General features: G+C 37.2%; 1 protein-coding gene across 1 annotated transcript in view; it reads right to left on the reverse strand.

Annotated features, from left to right (window-relative positions):
* The window catches only part of LOC104505912 (gamma-aminobutyric acid receptor subunit pi-like), a 30,587-nt gene that overhangs the window by 8,533 nt on the left and 228 nt on the right, over positions 1-21,826 (reverse strand). Inside the window, exons 2-5 of the mRNA XM_010146673.1 lie at positions 13,713-13,780; positions 12,530-12,747; positions 11,805-11,887; positions 7,409-7,546 (exon numbers count right to left, since the gene is read on the reverse strand). Coding sequence (XP_010144975.1) covers positions 7,409-7,546; positions 11,805-11,887; positions 12,530-12,747; positions 13,713-13,760 — 487 coding nt within the window. The 5' untranslated portion in view covers positions 13,761-13,780. The remainder of the gene's footprint in view (positions 1-7,408; positions 7,547-11,804; positions 11,888-12,529; positions 12,748-13,712; positions 13,781-21,826) is intronic.

Genomic DNA, 21,826 nt, shown 5'->3' on the forward strand with positions numbered 1-21,826 from the left:
AACTGAATCCTGCACAAAAGTCGTTTGTCTTGTGCTTCTGTGCTGACCCTAGGGAAGGATGTGGGCGATGTACCCAACAAAGGGGAATGAAGAGACTGTACAATGCTTCTTGCAGACTACCACAGGCACTTGGAGGTTCTGGTGATTCAGCCTGTCTGTTATATGGAAGATGCTGAAATAGCCAATACATAACAGACATACAGCAATACCCTCTCCTCTTAGCATCCTACAACTCTATCTCCATTCACCTTAGTATAAAAGTCAATTGTGTACACAGGAAGTTAGTTTAAAATATCAAATTTGAAAGTCACACGTTGCCACTTTGCTGCAATTTCCAAGTGTAGACAAACCCTTTGAATGTTCCTGTGTTCTTTTGTGTTATTTTTCCTGATGCTAGAAATTTCTGAAGCAATGTGAACAACAAAGAGAAATAGAGATGTAATAGCTTACAGCTGAATGGCTTTTTGAGGAACAAAGAAAAGGCTCTCTAACCTTAAGGCTTTCTGCTTGCCAGAACCCAAAGACACATCATGGACATGGTAATAATAGTGTCAGCATTTCTCTAAAGAGTTCAGAAGAGCTTTTATAATGGAAATTTTTAAGCAACCTATATATAGAATTCATGTGAACTCCTCCCGTAATAAACTGAAGGAAGAAGTAGTCAAGAAAAATGATGCAATGCAGACTTATGCTAAAAGAAATGAGCAATAGGACAAAATGAAGATAGGGAAATATTACAGTCCTTTTTCATTGGCACTCCACATGTACCAAAAGTTATCATCTTGAAAAAGAAACAGATTTGCTACTCCTATTACGAGTTGCACATGAGATAGTAATGATGTATCTCATTGCCTTTGACTTCTTCATCTAAGGCTACGGTGCCATCAGTCGGATCAAAAGTGAAACAGGTTCATGTAATCCTAGTCCTGGTTTTACTAAAGTTAACTCAAGGACATCTCAAATTAACTCCTCAAAACTGTCAAGTTTGCCCCTTGTTTGAGTCTTGCTGAAAATAAAATAATTGCATAAATATTTTCATTCAAGTTTTTTGCCCATGATGGATGACGTTTCAGTGTGTGACTGCTCTGATTTAAATCTGATACACGATGGAAATAATCTCTATGCAGATAGCTAACTCTGCAGCAAAGGCACAGTGTAAGCACTTACCAAAGTATCAAATTACTGTGTTTAACAGTTTCTCAGATGAATATGAACCTAAATGACTGACAGTATACATACTCTAACCCAGAAGGTGAGGTATTCTACTTAGCTCAGCCCACAGCAAATGATTAAGCTGAGTTATTCAGGCTTTATAGAATTTATTAGAGAGCAAAAGTTCTAAAGTAAAGAGCAGCTCTATCTTGTAGACGAAGAACAAATCTAAATAGCAGTCTATAGTCTCCATACCTGCTCTAACTCTCTATACTGCCTTTCTTTTTTTAAAAGAAAAGTATTCTGGAAAGTAGAAAGAATGAAAAAACCTCAAGTTTCAGTTGGTACCAGCTGACTATTTTTGTTTCAGTAGCATAAAAATTATACCAGCTTAGAGTCTTTCCCACCAGCTGAGCAGATGTAAGTCTAGGTCTAAGGCAAATCTTTCTGAGGGCAAGTAAAGCTAATTTATTCTTCTTTATAGCTTTCCTTTCATGTTTGGATTTCGTCTTCTAAAAATAATATTCTAATTTACAGCACTATCTGACACTTTGTATATATCTTGCCATAACGATGATGATTTTATCAACACTGACTATTGCTGCACTGCCTGAGAATTAGATATAAACCTAAACAAACAGGCTTCCTTATCACCCTAGGTCATCCATTTTTTTATTATCTCATTTTTCTATGGCATCTGTTCCCAGATGATGGCAGAATGTTACATCTCTGCCGTCCCTGCTCCCCTCTGACCAGCTGACAGTCACAGCAGAGGCACCTGAAAGAAGAACTGATGCTCTAACACTGTCAAGAGTTCCTGACTTCCACTCCAGTGTTCCAGGATGGGAGCATCTTCCCCACAGTTACTTTAGTGGGCTTTTTCATGAACTCTAGCCCAGTAAAAGACTGCTCGACATCACTCTTTATGTAAGAAGCACTTTGGTATCCTGCACAGGGGTGTGCAGTCAGGCACAAAGAGCACATTCTTCTCTATCATGAAATATGTATGATAACCTCTTGGATGCCAGCTAAAACGTGTGATGTACATCTCACACAAGTGCGTCAGTGTAACTCTACCAATGCATCATTTTCTTCTCTGCTTGCACTTTCTAAGGGCACAGTACAGGGAAGCTTTAAATAGCATTTTACTGACTTAACTATGTGCTGAAAATGCAGTTTTCAGTATGCAATTGTCTTACTGCTTGTTTGCAGTGAACACTGCAAGTATGCATTAAGGAATGAGTAGTGTCCCCACTTTTACCCAAAAACTAAGTTGTGCAACTTAAATGCAATTCTCTGAGTGATGAAGGATGCTAAGTGTGTCAACATCTTTTCCTACTTGTTTTTCAGAAGTGAACTAAAGGAGATGAGGAATAGGACAGGCATCTCAACATGTGTTTCATCTTCACAAAAATTCTTTACCAAAAAAAAAAAAGAATTTATAATTCAAATTTCCTAAGAATGAAATAAACAGTTTCACATAGTGTTTGTGTGCAGTTATATCTATCCATTTAGAGTACCTGTAAAAAAAAAAAAAGAGAAAATTTACAACACAATTATACCACAGATGTTTGTGTGTAGTTCTGTTTATACAACAAGTAACTTCCCAGAAATTAACAAAATGCCTCTTCTCAATATCCTTGATATTCATTCCATTCATTGCATTTCCAGATGTTTTTATGTTACTGTAACTTCTTCAACATAAATTCCAAAACTGTTTTCCCTCTAAACTGTTCACAGTTTAGATTTTTAGACTGGAAAACTTTTCAACATCAACTCAACTGGAAAACCTTGCTTTGTTTAAAAAGTGTGATCAGAAGAGCTCAGATAGGTAAGTCGAACACAACATGCTAACAGATATAGATAGATGTCTATGTAACTGCTCGAATCTTAGGTGAGGCTGACCAAAGACTCACCAGGTAAGATCATACTGAACACAGTTCTGAGATTGTTTATAAGCCCTGTATGGCAAAGCAGATGTTCTCAGAAATAATAATTGGAGAGCAATTACAGATCGTAAAAGAACTAATAAAGGGAGTGAGAGAAGTGACTCAGTGTACCATACCTCAGAAAAGAAGAATTGAAAGTTCTAGAACAGTTTGACTGTTAACTAATAAATCTCCTGAGCCCTGGGAAACGCAGATGGGCCTGTAGGACAAAGCAAGGCAATGCCTCTATTTCAAGAGAAACAGGCTGTGACTGATAAGAATACACTCTGTGTAGGAGTCTGTTGTATTTATACACTCTTATACGCCCTTTACAGATTATATAGATTTTCAGATGACCAATTATAAATTATAGCATCTCAATACTGGCTTAGCCGTGACCTCCCACCTGAGAAACCAGTAATGTGGAGTGGTCAAGGGTCAGTAGAATTTCAACACTACAGAGCCAAACAAGGTCTGACGAGGCCTCTAACCCAAGGCAGCTAAAGCAGGATTTGTAACAAACATCAAAAACCTGGCAGTGAGTGCAGACAAGGAACGGCAGCCAGCTCCCTTTGCAGTCTTTTTCAAGAGGGCAAATGTCTTGTCTTTGTGCATCAAGGAGAGGAGACTGACTTTATGTTTGTCTCTCCCACTGTTCTGCCAAAATAATACCATCTGAATATGCCATTATGCTGACTTCATGGATTTCTAAGCAGGGAAGTGCACTGAGAGCCCTGACTGCCTGACATAACTCTTCCTGTCTCCTGTGCTCAGGCTGAAGACTCCGTGTTAGACTAGACCTGAGCAAGCTGAGCCTCTTCATCCCTGCTGCTGCTGAAGGCTTGGCAGGAAGGCTGCAGTAGTGAGAGCAAGACTGAGGAAAGTTGCCAGCCAGAATAAAAGCCATCAACACCCAATTAGCCTCAAGTATTAAATGACATTTTTGCTTCTCTCTCCAATTAAAAATGTTAATTGAGATTAATTAGCCATCTCTTGCTGTGAAAATAGAAGCATTTATTGAGTGGGAACACATGGGGTCTGTCCTGTGCCCAGTACTGCTCACTAACAAACATGATAACATACCAAGAGTCTGTTAAGAGAGTTAGCACATTATAGAACAGGATTAGAGTTCAAAATTATCTCAAAAACTATCAAAAACAGCCCGAGTAAAACAAGACACAATTCAACAAAAGCAATTACAGAGTCCAACACTCAGATGGGAATTACTAGCTCCCTAAACAGAGCACAGGAATATGTGGCTACAGGTCCACAAAGGAGGTGGAGTACTAGAAGGAATCTCAAGCTGAACAAGGTCAAAAATGCACAACAATTTTCTGCAAGAAAAGTACATATCAACCCAGAAGGGATAAAGAGGAAGAGTTCATCAAATGCATTAAGTAAACCCTTCCATCTATGGAAACTATCTGGTGGAAAGAGGGTAGCCGGTTTGGGGTGATGCATATCAGCAAAGATATGAGAACAATAGCAAAGGCAGGAGATCTAGGAAGCTGTTTATATGAATTAAAAAGACGGAAAGGGTTGGTCTGAGAAAAGATATATTGTCCTGAAATAGTCAAAGGCTGCTGAAAGAGAGCAAGAAATTTGTCTTCTATATCTACATAATGGGTTTGAAATGCAGCAAGGGAAATCAAGATTAGACATGAGGAAAATATGCAGGTAATAATCACCAGGAAAAAAAAAAAATCACCTAGGGAGAGTGAAACAGACATGTTGGAGGTTTGTCTAACTTCCTCCTAGAAACATCTGCCAGGAAATAGGCTGTAGATATAGATGACCTTGCCTTGCAACACAACAACAGATTAAATGAATTCTTAAAGTGTATTTCAGCCTTATTTCTATGATCATTTACACAAAAAGCTAGACTGTAACAGTTCTACATTGCTTTTATGTTTTTCCAGTAAAAAAGGCAAGCTTTTTGTATCACTGAGAATGCAGGTGGTGTTGGCTAGACAGCTAAAATAAAAACCCAGCAGCTGCTGATGCACATACGTGGCTTTGGCGTCCAAGAGTGTATCAGTGGATGCATTATAAGGACCATAGTTAAAAGACATGTAAGAAGTGGTTCCAGCAATTAATTTACCCATGTCTGAAATGAAATTGATCTGTACCAAAACAAAATCAACACCAAACCCTAACCAGCAATCTAGCTAACGTTATTCAAAGTAACTTAGCAGTATGTGATTACCATAATGTGATTACTATTACGTGATACGTGCTGTTCTATAAACAAGATTAATCCACAGTGTCCTTTTCTTAAATTTACTGAAGTAATTTACGCAGGAATTTTGCTAACTACATTTTAAATTGGCTCTGTCAGTGGCTGTACGTGAACTTGGGCTTTCCATTGTTGTACAGTATTGCAATTGCACAGTATCCGTACTGTCTGTTCAAGTTCACAGAGTATCAAATCCTGTTTGCCTTCTTTTGCTGTGTTAGGAAATACTACACACTGTTCTCTCCTAACTTCAGCTTGTTGAATTGTAACTGTTATAAGTAACTTATTTATCATGTAACTGTTATTTATAAAATACTCTCACATATCTATAAATGGTGTTAAAGAAATGCAAAGCATCACTTTTCATTTTGAAACTGATTACATAGTTCCATAAGCTGGTTGCTTTTTTCTTTTAATATGGGCTACAGTAGACACTGCTTTCCTAGGGAAAAAAAAAATAGCGCATAATTCATAACGACTCAATAGAAAATTAAGAGGATTATGAGATTTCATTTTAAAAGTACTGCATAGCACTTGATAACGTAGCTTTCTTGAACAGGAGAATTGAAACAAGCAGGTGTGGGAAATTTTAATTTAATTAAGTTGCATGTGTTAAAATGTATAATTAAAAGAAAAAATGGCTTTTGATTTTATACATATGATTCTTGCCAACATAAAAGGAGGAAGACAGCATCATTTATTGAAAAGAACACAGCTCATCTGATCATGCCTCTTCAGTTATAATTGGAAATTGGTTTTATTCTGTTTGGTAAAAAATAATACAAATTTCTTTGTCATTAGAGTCTGTATGCTGTGATAGAACGTGGTAAGAATTAAACAGTTTTCCTCTTCCTCTTTCCTGTGTGGTGAACAGGTCCTAATACCCTTCTGGGCAGAACAGCAGTAAAGGATTATTCTGCTTTGATTGAACCTGATGTTGCTTACCCAGAAGCTGTAAAGAGGAAGAAGGCAAGCAGATGTCACTTATATAAGTAGTAAGATACATTGTGATCCTGGAGTCTGCTACTATGTATTTCATTTCTACTTGTATATCCATTTAGAGAACTTGGGCTTTTATCCAGAATTAATACCTGAAAACAGATCATAAAGTTTCTGTGTTGAATTATTAAAGCAGAAATACCCAACAATGCAATAGAGAAACTATATTTATGTGTTTCAGAATTAGCAACATATCCTCTGGGGAAATTACAGCCTTGAAGGATGTGTGTATCTTCATTTAAAGATCACCTTTTGGTTGCTGTGTTGACTCGAGCAGAAGAGAAAGTGATTATGCAGTGAAGAGCAGCAACAAAGGACCTAAGAGTAACTCAAAGAGCATAAAGCAGGTTTGGCAGGTCTTGAACTCTATGAAAACCCCTTCAAAATCTCTGGAAAGTAATCAGGAGCAGGCTCTTTCCTGAGGTTAAGTCCTGCTGTTAGAGGAAACTTTCTACAGCAGTTTCCTTAGATCAGCAGAACAGGTCTGTGGAATTGCTTCTGGTCCTTCCCCAGACAGAGGAGCCTCAGTTTGGGCAGCCTGCGCTCTGCTGCCCACTATGCTGGGCAGAGGCTGCTGCAGATAAAGACCAACTCCTACAAGCACTAGCCATGAAACCCAGCCTCTTACAGTTAAAGCAGCCAGCATATTCACAGAAATTGCCATGGCTGAATAGAGGCTTTTGACTTACCTAATAAAGCCAGAGTGGTTGTTTCCAGGAAGGCTGGGAACAGTTCTGAGCTGGGTACCTAGGGTCCCTGGTGTCACCCCAGTTTAAATGCCCAACTTACAGGCTCTTCTTTGTTCACAAGAGCTCTCCCTGACATTACATGGAAGTAGTAGTACATCTGCTGTTTATCACTCTGTAGATAACACATAGCCTCCAAGAAAATGCTCAGAAATTCTCAACCTTTTCATTATCCAGCTCTCTGCTAGTAACATCTGGAAAAGTAACTGTGATTTCAAGAATGCAATCTAGTAGAGAACACAACTGTCATCCTCAGAGAAAGCAATGTGCTCAGGTCCTTAATGTTGCCCTGTTTCCAGAGCCATATTCCAAGCTGTACCTAGAAAGTGTTAGAAAGGTGTTTTTACCTGTCTCATATACCGCTTCAGACACTGAGGTGAAGTGGTCTTCTACTGTGTATTGTGCCAGTCGGAGTGTGTCCAGACCTCGAACTGAATCATTCCCTCTAGTCCAGTAAAACATGACATCATTGATGTTATAACCCCCTGCAGTGAGACACAAGCCAACAAAAGTGCTTATTTTACACAATCATTAATTTGTGTTGAGCACACTTATGGTTCAGCTGTTTCTTATTTGTCTGCTTGAAAGTACACTTAGATATAAACAATGATGGGGTTTGGCAGAATGTAATGCCTGTTCACAACAAAACTCCCAATAACATGCGATGTCTTATAGTTTAAAAGCTGACTTTTTAGAGGTGGTCTTTTTTATATCTTTTATTCTAGTACAGACAATATAAACTCATAAAATAGATTAATACCACATGATATGCTAAAGCCCAAAGCTATTTAGCTTTAAAGAAATAGAGCTTTTATGAATTATAGCACTGCCAGTATTTGGACTAAACATTAAGCATGCCCTTTGTTGCATCCTAGGATGCTGTTCCTCGATGCAGTGCATTTAGTCCTCATCCCTGTAGAAATGAAGGGGTGAGGAGAGCAGCAGGGCTGCTGGGTGCTGGCACTGCGCTCTGAGCTGGGCCTGGGTCATCGCTTGAGACAACAGTTTGACTTAGGAGCTTGGATGCTTCCAAGGACACTAACTTAAATGCTGCTGTTTCTGCATGCTCAACAGTGTGGCACACTTCAGGGGCCCCAGGAGATTTCCTCTTAACCTTCAAGGAGTAATTAGGAGCCAAGATGGGACATGAATCATCTATCAGAAGGCAACTGTATTTTGCACACACTTGTCAATATGCAGCACAATCATAGCTAAAATACCTCTGTAGCCTTTTTCCCATTATATTAAAAGGCAGGCAATTTTCAGACTAGTGTATATGATTAATTCAAGATTATGTTAATGTAATTTACATGTTAACAGGGAGCATTTGAACATCTTTACCTTTAGCTTACTTAGATCAATCATTCTTGTATCTGACAGACTTATATTGTGCAAGTTAATAGCTAAGCTTAGGGTACAGAAGCACGAGCAGATGATTATTTTTAGACTCCAGTCAATTGTAAGTAAATTACAGTGTAGGACAATAATGTAATACATTGCACAAGGGTATATGCTGCAAAAAGAGCACAGCTCACAGAATCACAGATAAAGACAGGCATTAAAATAAAAAAGAGCATTTTAATATTTTTACGTTAATGGGTTTGATTCTTGCACCAACAAAAAAGAACCAATTTCCTACAGGCATTTAATGTAGGAAAAACAGGAGTTCACAAATTTCATTTCAAGGAAACACTGTGCTAGTTACCAAATGGAAATTCTTTCCATGACCATTCTTTAAATGTAAATGTTTTCACTATCACTGGCAGTTTTATAAAAAGGTGTCATGACCAAGAATCTCTGCTCGGATCATCACATTTATAGGAATTAAAGCCAAAGCACTGCTGTGTCAAAAGACTAAGCCAAAAACATGCACATCCAAGCTAAGTTCTCAATTTCCTAAATCCACATGCTGGGAAATTTCCCAGACTTGGGAGACAAAAAATAAAACTAACATTTCCTACAAACAAATGATTGCATGGTCCTCAGTCCAAACAAAAAGGTTCATAGAAAGAGTATTTATGCCTGACTCCAGATATGGATTTATTTTACTTTCCTTCAGCATAAATGAATTGCAGATATTTAAATAAATTCCAAAGAACTACAGGGTACCACTGTAAACTGCTATTTATTTTTTATAAGATATTGTGTCTTCCAAGCTACGTGAGGTGGGAGAAATCCTTGATGCCTGGATGGGCAATAACAAGCATGTCTCCAAATAAAGGTTGTTTTTCTTTAATAAAGAATTTTCATGGGGAGAATCTTCCCAGTAGTCAGTAAACTTAAATAGCACAGTGCTCCCTCTATGCAAAGTTATTCTTTATTCAGAGGATTAATATTTCACTAATTATAAAATGTTTAAAAAGTTTATAGAGACAAAATACTTAATCTATGCTATTTGGTTTCTGCAACTAATCTCTATTCTCTTTACATGACACTGAGTTTTCATTCTAACTAATTCCTCAAGCCCAAAATATCTCCTTCCTGTACTTTGTTGATACTGTACAAGCAGCTAATGTCAACAGGGTTAACTACAGCAATAGTAAATTTGGGATTAAACATTCATAATGCCTAATACAAATGAGTTTCTTTACCTTTCTGTTGCTAATTTTAATTTCCCCTGATTGTCAAGCACAAGTTAAGTGCCTTCACATGGCTCTTCACTGAATAAATGCTAAAGGACAAGTTCAAAAAGGAAATAAAATTTCAGAGATGATCCCAAAACATGAATATGTATTTGGACTGAAGGCCTGTGTGGGGGAATAAATGAGGAAAGAAGCCCTCAGCCCCATGTGAATGAATGGTGGTGTTCCCTTATCACATGGCTGAGATCATGACTCCCTCAGCAGTACCAAACAAGACAGGAGCCCTCCAAAATCCCCAAAACTCAGATCTGCCATATCAACAGAGTGGTTTCTTGGTTTCCTAACATATCCCTGTATTACCTTCTGAAGCACTGCAGTAATGGGAAAAAGCAATAGACATGTTGGCTGAAATGTGCAAAACCTTGCACAGTATCAACCGTCTTGATAACATCATGTTTGTCTTTACACAAGGAATCACTTAATTAAAGGCTTAACACCTTGTTTCAGCTCAAACAATTGCTACATATTTTATGTTTTATTTATAAATGTCAGTATTGGCATGGTTGTGTGCATATGCCTGCATTCACGGTTCTTAATTCCAGGTAATGGCATTTGCAAGCAGTTTTTCTGACATGATGTCATTATTAATCTATAAATTAACACAGTTTATCTCATGAGGGGGCAAACACCCTTTCCAGCTTACCCAAAAGAAAGTATTAGAGTGCACCAAAGAAAAAGGGCCACAGCTAATGGCAGACACCTGGCTTTTGCATTTATTGCTTCTAGCTATTTTCTTCAAAACTAAACAGCAATGTCATGGAAGCATTTGTGAAGACATTACTGTTTTCCCCTTGGACAGGAGACACTCGTGTGTTGTTGGAAAAGCAGATGGAATCGTTCTGAAAAATACTTATTTTTAATTGTATAGGGAATTCTCCTTTTTTTAATCCTGTCAAATGAATTCTAAGTTCCTGTGGGACATACATTTCATTCTGGAACTAGAGAAAATATTAAGTGACTCATTAGGCAGTGCTGTTGATACAAATTTCTATATGTTGACCTACCAATATGTTCTTCCAACAGAAAATAATTTAGAGATAAATCCAAGTTTGAATTCAAAACACTATTTGTTAAACAGATCTTCTAAAACTGCTGATTCCAGAGGGACTCCTGTGTGAGGAAGGTTTTGGGATTGGTTTCCTTTGTTTCTGTCTAAAATAAAACTACAGCAATCTTCTAGTTGGTCATTGCCAACAAGAGATAAGAACACCCACACAGTTCTGAAGCGGTAAAGAATAAAACTTGCCATGTACTGGACAACTTTCCAAAAGATTCTGGATTTGTATTGACATATATTTTCATCTTACAGGATTAGGTGTCCTTTTACATTATCCCACGCAAAAATATTTTGCTAGAGTTACCATATGAATAATAGCAAAAAAATTAACTACAAACATGCACATTCAGTTGGTTGTAAAGTGACTATGTCTACAAAGTATTAGAGAACATTGTAATGAAAATTGTGAGGACATTGATTGATAAAATGAGAATCTATAAAGGTATATTTAATCTTGGTCCATCAATTGATGACATTTTTTCCTAGGACACTGGCATAGGCACAATTAAATAAGTCACAGAAGGATCTGGATATATTAATCTCAGAACAGAACTGCCTATGCAATTATCTTTTTTTATTATGAAAACAGTAAACTAATCATGAACTCTATGCCTTATAAATAAGCTTTATTATAATTTCTTCCTTTCCTAAAGGAATTGTGTCTCAGGGGGGCAGGGGGAGAAAGATACATACTATCTGAAAGAAAAAACATATATTTTCTCAGCTATGCTGGAAAATATCTACTCACAGAACTCCCCCTGAAGACCAACAGAATAACTGCAGGATGCACTGCAAAACCAAGTATATGAGAGTCTCCTGAGATTTTGTTTAATCATTAATAGCATGGCAGCATTTCAGTACTGACATGCTGTTTGCAGTGAAACCTCACGCATTTATCTCTGTATACAGATACTGTTGTAGTTCAACAGGGACTGGTTACATTCTGTCTCTTGGCTTCTTTGGAAATAATATACAGCAGCCCTTGGAAAAAAAAATCAGATATTTTTCTAATTCTATAAAAATAAAAAGGATAAAGCATCGTACAACTTTCCAGTTGCAAAGTACATGTCTGCTTATCCATCGGATATTTGGACAGATCCATGCTGCACGCAACAGTCGTGGTGATCCTTGGGGGGAAAAAAAAAATATTGGTGATTATTAAGTGGATAAAATTGTTCATCAGTAAAAATAAGCCATATATACTTCTTGAACTAATATTTGCAGGCAAATATCTATTGTGAGGAAAAATATCTAGTATTTACTGTTATCTAGTGTGGAAGAGTATTAACATCCAAAACAGGAAACTGCTCCAGAATAGCTGAGTTTTATAGGCAATTTAAAAAGGTCACCCTTTGTCCCCTTCTCACTTTTAGCGGGTATTTTCCTTTGTTTATATTTTGCAAGACATTTTACAATTTTGCCGTATTTATCAAAATCTGTTATAAAATATAATCTGCAATAAATAATGCAAATCAGTAATTTCAGGTTGCATTTCTCTGTGATTACTTCATTGCAAAACAATTGGAATGGCAAAAGGCAATTCCTGTATTAGCAAAAGGATCTATTTAGGGAAGAAAATGAGACCTATTGTTTAATTTTAAAGAATTCAATCGTATTGATCAATAATACTATACATTCATAAGACTACAACGCCATGCGTATTCTACTTTTACAAATAGACTAGTTTAAGCATAACGTTCTGCTAACCTAGAAGGTTTGAAATGTAGGTAGACACTAAATATAAAGGCTTGTTCATGGTATATACCTACCGCAGAGCATACAAGACTGTTCCATTAGGGTATATTCTTATAAGACGATTTTCAACAGTGATATCATGAAGAAAAGATTTTTTTGAATCCACTATGAAGGTATCCGGTACCCAAAGCATTTCCACAAGACGACCATCTAAGCTTAAACTCTTGTTACCATCAAAACAAAGCCTCTCGTCGGTCCATCGCTGCCTCAGAAATATGGTAGCTGTATAGTCCTGACAGAGAAAACACAAAGTTATTATACAGCAGAAGCCTGTGTATTCTGTTTTACAAAAGTATATGGGAACAGCTGTTAGGCACAAATAGCCTGTGACTCTGCATGTCTCAATCCTAAATGCTAGCCCTCCAACAGCAGTTGTACCGGCCCTTGTACTACCACACTTCCCAGCACTTGATGCAAAGTTGACATCATTAAGAAATATTATCTTGAGCAGATTTTGTTCTTATGGTCTTTGGAATTTTACAGTAAAAGCTGATGGCCTGACCCTGGGGCTATAAATCAGCTGAAGTCATCAGAGCTTTGTCAGCAGATAATCTGGCTCTGTAAATTTTTACATTTTGGAATGATTTATATAAGTGGTTGCAAACATTATTTTGTTCACATAAACTACTAAATAGTGCATATTTTAAGAAAACTTTGGAAAAAGATGTCTAACTTCAGATGGACAAAATGATAAAACAAGTTAGTGCAATAGGAAGTCAGGGAATCATAACCTTTTGGCAAAATTTATCCTTTCAGCATCACAAGGCAAACAGTAGTGCCAGATTTATCAACACTTTGAATACAGCTCTCAGCTCAATTCACCTTCAAATCAAATATGCCTTGTCGTCTTGCATTGAAATCACACTATTTCTTAAACAACTTTTTATTTTATTATGTTTCTTTAGCAATATGATACGTGCATCTTAAGTTTTCACCTTACTTCCCTCTTGCTAAATACCTGTGATTACTTACTGAATACATAAGGAACGTTAATATTCTCTGGTAGCCTGAGTGACAGAATGATGAGGTACATTTTTATATATATTTTAATATATTTATATCTTTACGAAAAATAAAATTCTATCTCCTAACACACATTGACTGCACAAGGAGAAAAGCCTCAGTCGCATTTTCAGCAGCTGTAAACTCAAGGCATCAATGAGCAAAACAAACAAAAGAATGCAAAAGCTACAATACCATGTTTATTTCTGATATTGTATCAATGCTTGCAATATCCAGACTCATTCCAACTGACACAGGACCATCTGCAAAAAAGAGAAAGTCAGAATATAGCACACAGATTTTTTAATACTCAGAGTTCAGGAGAATTGGCTACCAAATCTTCCACTATCTGATCCATTTACTTCTAAATGTTTAGTAGGTTTTTAAAAGGAAATATCCTTCAAGTTTAGATTATGAAATAATTTTAATGATTTCATAACCAAGATACAATACTTCTAGACTAATGGTATTTTTGTTTTAATAAACATGCTTTATTTGCTAAATATTTCCTTGTCTATACGATTATTTTTCTTTCCTTAGGAAAGGAAGTGCTGGGAAATGTTGCACAATAAGGTGCAGTAGGTATAATCCCCATGGTACCTCATACGCTTCTGCTGTCATGAGGTGCAGGGCAGTGGAAAGAATTCTTCCAGTTGTAACATCTGGTCCATAAGATATTAGTGAACTAAGGAGCTGCTCCTGGCAATGTCACATGGTTAAAATCCAGATGGGATATCTGAGTGACTATTTAATGCCTATTTAAGAATATATTGTCTATATTGTGTCACTGCCTGTTAACGTCTTGTTTTTCACCATTAGCAGTTAATGTTATTTAAACTTGTGTTTGTAAAGCAAAACTAGGTATTTCATTCTCCTTTTAGTATTAATATCAACTGAAGTTTATCCAGCACGATTAAACACCTTACCTAAGTAGGTGTCATGATGTCATTGTAACGTTAGTATGCTCAGACTCTCCTTTCCTTGTGAATGTGCATTTCAGTGTCAGAAGGAAGATCACCAGCTGTGTGTTTTAAAATGCAGAATTTGTGTAGCACTTTCATGGAAACATGACATTATTCCTGGTTGAAAATGTGCAGAATAATTAACAGAGTGCACGTACAAGGAAAATCATATTAAACATGACGCCCAAATGGCATCCTATATGGGGCCTTGATTGGTTCTTGCCTTTGTTGGTAAGAACACTCGATCCTTGTTGATTAGCAACATTTCAGTATTATCAGTGTTATTGTTACACGTCTAAGAGGAAAAGTTGACTTTCCAGAAAGATTACTGAAATTATATTAGGGTTAATTTCTCTGGAATCAAAGAAAGAGGATTTCGAACATCTCTTCTTTCCTGTTGCAGTATTTTTCCAAATACTGAGTAATACAACAGAATGGTAGTGTTGGGTGACCCTCAGCCACCAAAAGATACCTACATTAGGTTAAGAGATACTTCAAGTTCCAACCGATCGTCCCAGCACGGACCGTCCTTGCGGTTCAAGTGCTAAGCAGCAGTAGTGCAGTCAGGACAAAGCCACCCTCCTCTGCTAGCCCTGAGAGTCTTTGCGACCCAAGCCCTTGTGCTGTGCAGACAGCCCATGGAGCCAAGCACTCAGGAAGATGCAGCAGAAAACACCCCCTCAGATAGAGCAACACATCATGGAGGGCTTGTGCAAGAAAAACAAATTATGGAAGTTGCCTTTAAGACAGTTCAAGCTGCTGAGAATAGCTTTGCTTTAACAGTTAATTAACTCAAAGCAATATTAATAGTTAAATGGTAATTACTTTCATGTGAGGCTAAATAAAATTTATGGTGCCTTACAAAATAAATAAGCAAAGTATTAATAACAGAATGATTCTTCCCATTATTATCCACTAGTGTTTTCCCTGAACTTCCTCTGCAATGTCTCCTGTTGACAGTGTCAAAAACAGGGCAGTTGGCCAGATGACGCAGTCAATTCCTACATTTCCATATTTTTGGCAGGAATTGTACATATAACGACAACTTCAGAAGAAATCTACCAATCTTCAGAAGAAAACTAAGGTCAGTCTGTCCTGCATTAGAGAAGGGAATCTTCAAAACATGGCAAAAAAACACTGAAGGATTGTTACAGTAACGGGTGCACAATCTAATTAACATACATATTAAATTTTACTTAAGTTTTTATACGAAGACTGTTACTTTATGCACTTTACAGATATTTACCATAATTACATATGGGAAAGCAGCCAAAAGAGTGGCAGAAAATTAACTTTTGATGCAAACATGTACTTGTAACTCTGAAGACCTACTACTTAAATCAACCAGCAATATCATGATCTGCCAGTGCTGGGCCACTGTTACTAGCCCTTTATCCTTCATTTTAAGAAGACTCAAAACAATTCTGGCATTCATTCTCAAAAGGGATGGCTTCTTGAAAGAACTCATCTTTACAGCAATACTGGATAAAATACTGTGTAACTCTAACAGAGTTAGAAGGAAGAGTATCACTAGAATAATTTATTATAATTCCATGAAAAACTGTTTTTGTCTGCCTAATTAACAGTTTTGCTTTGGTTTACGGTATTCTGGGACTTTATCTGAAAGCGATACTTTATGCTTGGATCATTTCAGTGCATTTAACTTCCCTCCACAAGACATCTTTCTTGACAAATATACGTTGCGTGAAGAGACTGAGCAGATTAAGACAGGCCTTCTGACAGACCTCAACTGTAATTGTTGATATGAAGACATCAAAAGACAGATCTGTTTCTGGCAGGAATCAGCTTCAATCCCATTTGTTCACATCAATGATCTTTAGACAGTGATGTAGCTTCATTAGTAGAGTTTGCAGACAAGACAAGAATTGGTGGGGATCGCAGTAACGACAGCTTGTTAAATCATTTGTCAAAAGACATTTTAATGCAGCCAAATGCAAGCAATTAACGTGGGGACAAATAATGCAGGCAGTATGTACAGGATAGGAAACTGTCTTGGCAAGCAGTGCCTTTGAGAAGGATTTAGAGGTTGTCACAGATAATCATTTCAATATGATCTTTCCATATTATGCTTTGGCAGGAGCACCGTTGCAATGGGGAGCAATACACAGAATTAAGTTACCTTGCAATCTAGACTGTATTGGCAGCACTGTTATTATATTACTGTGACAAGATTTGTTTCCCACATTCAAAAAAAAAAAAAGTGCAAACAGCAGACAGTTCAATTGAGAGAGAGAAACAGTCCACAAGACAAACACTGGAAACTTAATATCAAAGCTTGTAACATGAAAACTAAGGAACAGCTTTTACTTAGCTCCTCAAAGAGAAGATGGAGCAGTGACTTGCCTAATGTCAGTGAGTGCACAGAAAAGATGTCCAATAACAAGTTGTACACATTCTCTGATCAAGAAGAGCAAGATCCCAGTATACGGAAGCTAGAAACAACATGAAACTTCAAATTTTTTTTTTTCCTCTAACTGAACTTAATCAGTTAATTCAGCATTTTAGGGAAGGGAAAAAAAAACCACCACCTACCCACACACCACAAAAAATCCCAAAACCAACCAACAGCCAAACTGTCCTGCATGCAGGAAGCTGGATTTGGTGGCAATGATAGTCTCAAAGTGTCTCTTATTTCCATGGGAAAGGAAAGAAAATCTATATTACCATCTGTATGCTGAAGTTTACAGTTTTGCACCAAGCCACTGATTTAGTAAATCACAATTTTAAGGATTCGGTAGGGGTTCAAAAGAAACTTTTTTCCACTGTACAACTGGCCATAGTATAGAAGGCCATAGCCTTCCAGGCTTTTTGCCCTTCTCTGAAGGATCTGATTGGTACCTAAAATAGTCTTTAGATCACAATATTTGATATTTCCTTCTCACGTACCCTATGAGCTTATCTCACTAAAAGGGCCTTAGACAGTGATGACATCCCATTATCTTCTGATCTCTTTTGTGGTAAACTGCCTTCATCTAATTACTCATTGAACTCAATATAAAGAAGACATGGGAGAAAAATACAATGACTGGTCTTACACAGAAGGTTGGACTCGAAAATTTACTTTGCTATCTTGAATGTAAACCTTAATACTGTGAAATGAATGCATTCACTAAAATGCTAAGGAAAAGAATCTTTTAAGTGTGGGTTAGAATAACTGATTTAAGCATGACATTTTTCTGTATCACTTGAAAGCAGCTTCCATATTCAAATACACTTAGCTGTGACCTTTTCCTAGTCTCTCTCTTTTTAATTAGAACACTTAAATTATCACATTCAATCACAGAACAAAATCTATTTGTATAAAATTATTTACAAGATCTTATGCATCTCCTAACTCTATGAACCTGATCCAAGGTTCACTGAAAGTCAGAGAGGTTTGGCATAGCACCTAAAGTTGTAAAATCAGTCTATACAGTTTCAGCAGAAAACCTGATGTTGAAATCAGCTTGTATGGCTGTGATAAAGTGTCAGGGTTATGTAGCACATTTAAGGGAAATAGCTGTGCATTTTTCAATTCCTTATGTCAGCTTTTCTATAGACGACTTTCACATCTATCTAAAAGTCCAGGATGAACATTATTACATTAAGGGGTACTATCTACTAACATTAGTATAGGATTATTTCATATTCCAGTCCAAAGAATGGCTAAAATCATTGTAGATTAGGTAACTTTTTAATTCATTAATGAAGCTTTCTATCTGTTCAGTTTATTAAGACTTGCTTGATGAACCAGCTCAAAGAGGGACATTAAAATGCTGTAGTTAAGCAAAGAGAACATTCTTAATAGTAACATCCAGATGAAGGCAGAGCCAAGTAACCAGTCCAGCTGGGATTCCTCTGTACTGAACACTGTGTAGAAGTAGCCTCATAATTTGGTAACTAGTATGTGCCACCCACCACGGACAAACATAAAACGCACAGGCAATTTCTCTTTTCTACAAACCTTTGACACACTAAGTCTGCCTTCCTCTAATCTAACTTTAGGCACCTTATTTAGGGGCCTAGAGATGGGAATGACAGGCTGTACTGTGCATAAATGGCAGCGTCGGGGTAGCAAAGGACTGGAGGGGTGACCTGGAGGGGAGGGGATGACTACAGTAAGGAGAGATTAATCCAAGCTTAAAAATCTAGAAATCTATTAGTCCCAAACCATGTAAGGAGAACACCATTTTAAAGTCATTATGCACAGCCTTTGTATTCAAATGAAAAAATCTTCATAATCCCCTTGTTAATGACACTAGCTGAGTTGTTTCCGTTTAGGTACTTTCCAGTCATCCACCAGTCCCAGTACAAGGGCCAAACACAAACACATAGGCAAATGGAAGGCTCATTAAACTAAGAACTTAAACTGCCATAAAATTTCCCTGAGTAGTAAATATTTACATTTCTCCTGGCTTTAGGAAAAAGAAACCTTCATTTTATGATCACTTGTTTATATCTAATTCTTTCTTTTCTGGACTAAAAAAAAAAACCATTTTGCTAAATATTAAGGAGTTCAGTATCACTGATTCTGTAAGAGCATGACTGTGTCTTGGCAGTAGGCATCACTTCAAAAATCCCTATTTCCTGCCTGAAGAAAAATTCCAAGGACAAATAACTTTGAAATTACTTTGAATTATGTTATTCTAAAATTCAAACCTCGAGCCCTCTCAGACTTGATAAAAATCACATTTCAGTGTTCCATTATGACTAGCTAACGATAAGCCCAAAGTCCTGCAGATGCCAAAAAATAATACCATCTAGTCTTATGACAAGTTTTTTCATACCTGCTTATGACTGCATATCTAACTGACCACACAGACAAAGGAATACGCACTCTTAATCTTGGCCAAAATAAAAGAAAAAGGGATTCAAGTGTCTTAAAGAGGCTGAGTGTAGGATATTGTTTTCTGATATCTCTGCATATCAAAATATACATAATAGGTTCCCATTGTATGCAAATCCTTTCATGCACTTCAGACAGCAAGCGTAGAATTTAGGGCTAATATGCTATACATTCTTTTCCTTTTATGTTTCTAGAAATGTTTCCTTCTCAGAGTAAATCAGCACTGAGAGCTTGACACAATTAGAGCTGCAGAGGCATTTAGACTAGCTGATAATCTCCACCAGCACCAGAATGCCCCAGTTTATGTTTTTATTATGCATTTGTTCATTAACTTTCTCAGTTCTAATCAGCACTTTGATCCATTTTGGCTGTTCAGTCTCCTACTAGTAACATGCAGATACCATACCAATGAAATTAAGGATTTGGGGGGATAAGGAAGGTTAAAAAAAAAGTCACAGAAGAGGTATAAATAACTAAACTGATACTATGTCTTCACTAAGTATTTAGCAGGTGTACTGTAGCCATTGATATTAAAGCCAGTTATTCATAAATCTCTTTCTCACAAAGAACAGATGCAAGGTACACCAGCTGCAGGCAGACAATATCCATAGAAATAAGCAAAATATTACATGGAACAAAGCTAGGATAGCTGTGGTCACAGATATCAGTATAATCCACTCATTTGTTAATCTGAGGATTACGGTGGTTTACTAGTTCTGCTTCTAAGAGCAAGAGTTTCTCCTGGCCCTGAGTCTCATCCAAGCTGCAGCCCACCTTGCCAGTAACAGAGAGAGGTCAGGGCTGGGCAGATACCATTCCCCACAGCAAGCATGCATGCCTAACACATGGAAAATGATCCCACCTCATTTTACAAAAAGCTGCAGGTCCAAAAATCAGGATGAATGTTTCCTGGGTCATCCTCATCTAAATTATTTAAAAAAAAAAAAAAAGAAGACACCTCTCACAAAACCACCAGCTCTGCACTTAGAAATGGCACCAATAAAGTGTATTTTTCAGAGTCTCATCCCTTTCCTTCAGCAGTAGGGTTAATATACGCCCATCAAAGATTTCTGAGACAATCGTTGGCATGCCTGAGCCGTGGCGAGCACATGTAGCAACGCTGGCACTGTCTGGAAGCGCTAGACCGGCTCTGCGTGTGTCAGACTTGACCTGTGCTTGAGCTCCTCTGGGATTTCCAAGCACACACAGAAAGTCCTTTATCCCTCTGAACAAAATTTCCAGGCAGAAAAAGAGCTATAGCCTTGCTGAATTACAAGAGCTACAAAAAGTTTTGGCTCACATTAGAAAAGGGAGATTTCTAACTCAAAAATGTTTTACTGTTGGTCTTAAGCATTATCATAGGGTTTTGTAATTAAATTGTTTGCTCTCTACCAAAGCACATCCATCATGGCAATGCCAGCGTACCTCTAGTACTAGCATGAAATAGTGAATGACATAACAAGATGTTCAGTGGCTATTGATAGATTTTCCATTATCCATCATCTCCAAATAGAATGTGTTAGTTTATTTATTAGCATTGCTTTTATTTTGTTGATAATCTTCTTAGACCATGTAAATACTTTAAAGCGGGTGTATCAGCAGCTGAGACAATTACAGTAAAGCCAAACAGATTAAATAGTTATTTACCCTTTCTCTTAAACCTAAAATACAGATTTATCTTAATATTTTTATGAAATTGATTCAGAAATAGCACATGATGCAGAGTGTCTTCCAGTGTCACCAGCTATATTGATGGCAAGGGGTAACAGTATGACCCAAGAAACTAGCTGTCAATCGTTTTTAAGCACGATAGAAGTCTTCATTTGAAGTCTTTAATGTTTCTGAACATTTAAGAACTATTGCCTAGCACTCAGTCTGTGACAGACACATGATGCTGAGGATCTTTTCAGAATGCAGAATATTTACTTTTTCAGAATTGTACAATTACTTCAGGCAGCGAACTTCATCCATCCTTATAGCTCCTCAGCATTTCTGATACATGCAATAGCCAGATTCAAGCAAGGAGGATGTTTGTCATTGAGATCCCAGGTGCCTGATGTTGACTGCATTGCACTAGACTATGTTGGTCTCCAACCTGCTGACAACAGCCTTCTGACACAGGAAACTGACATTTTCAAATCGTTTTCCCTCACAGTTCTGTACTGAACCAGTTCAATAACCTTTAAGACCTGAGGCAAGGAGCATTTCTTAAATAATCCTCTTGCAATGTCATAGTAGATGCACATAATACTTGGTATAGCAAAAAAATTTGCCAGGGCTTTTATGAACAGTCTGATATATATGTCTATCTTACCCTTCAACAAACCATTTTATCATTATTATTTAGGAAATTAGGAAATATTGTGCTTTTAAATAGGCATAGCATTACAACTTATTTCACTGAGGACGCATGAACATCGATAGCCAAGTTTCTAATGGAGTCTGGAAGTTTTGCTTGTGAATACCTGAAATACGTTTCACCTTGGGCCACAAAAACTATT

Source organism: Eurypyga helias, unplaced genomic scaffold (assembly GCF_000690775.1).
Source record: "Eurypyga helias isolate BGI_N326 unplaced genomic scaffold, ASM69077v1 scaffold8562, whole genome shotgun sequence".
Lineage (NCBI taxonomy): Eukaryota > Metazoa > Chordata > Aves > Eurypygiformes > Eurypygidae > Eurypyga > Eurypyga helias.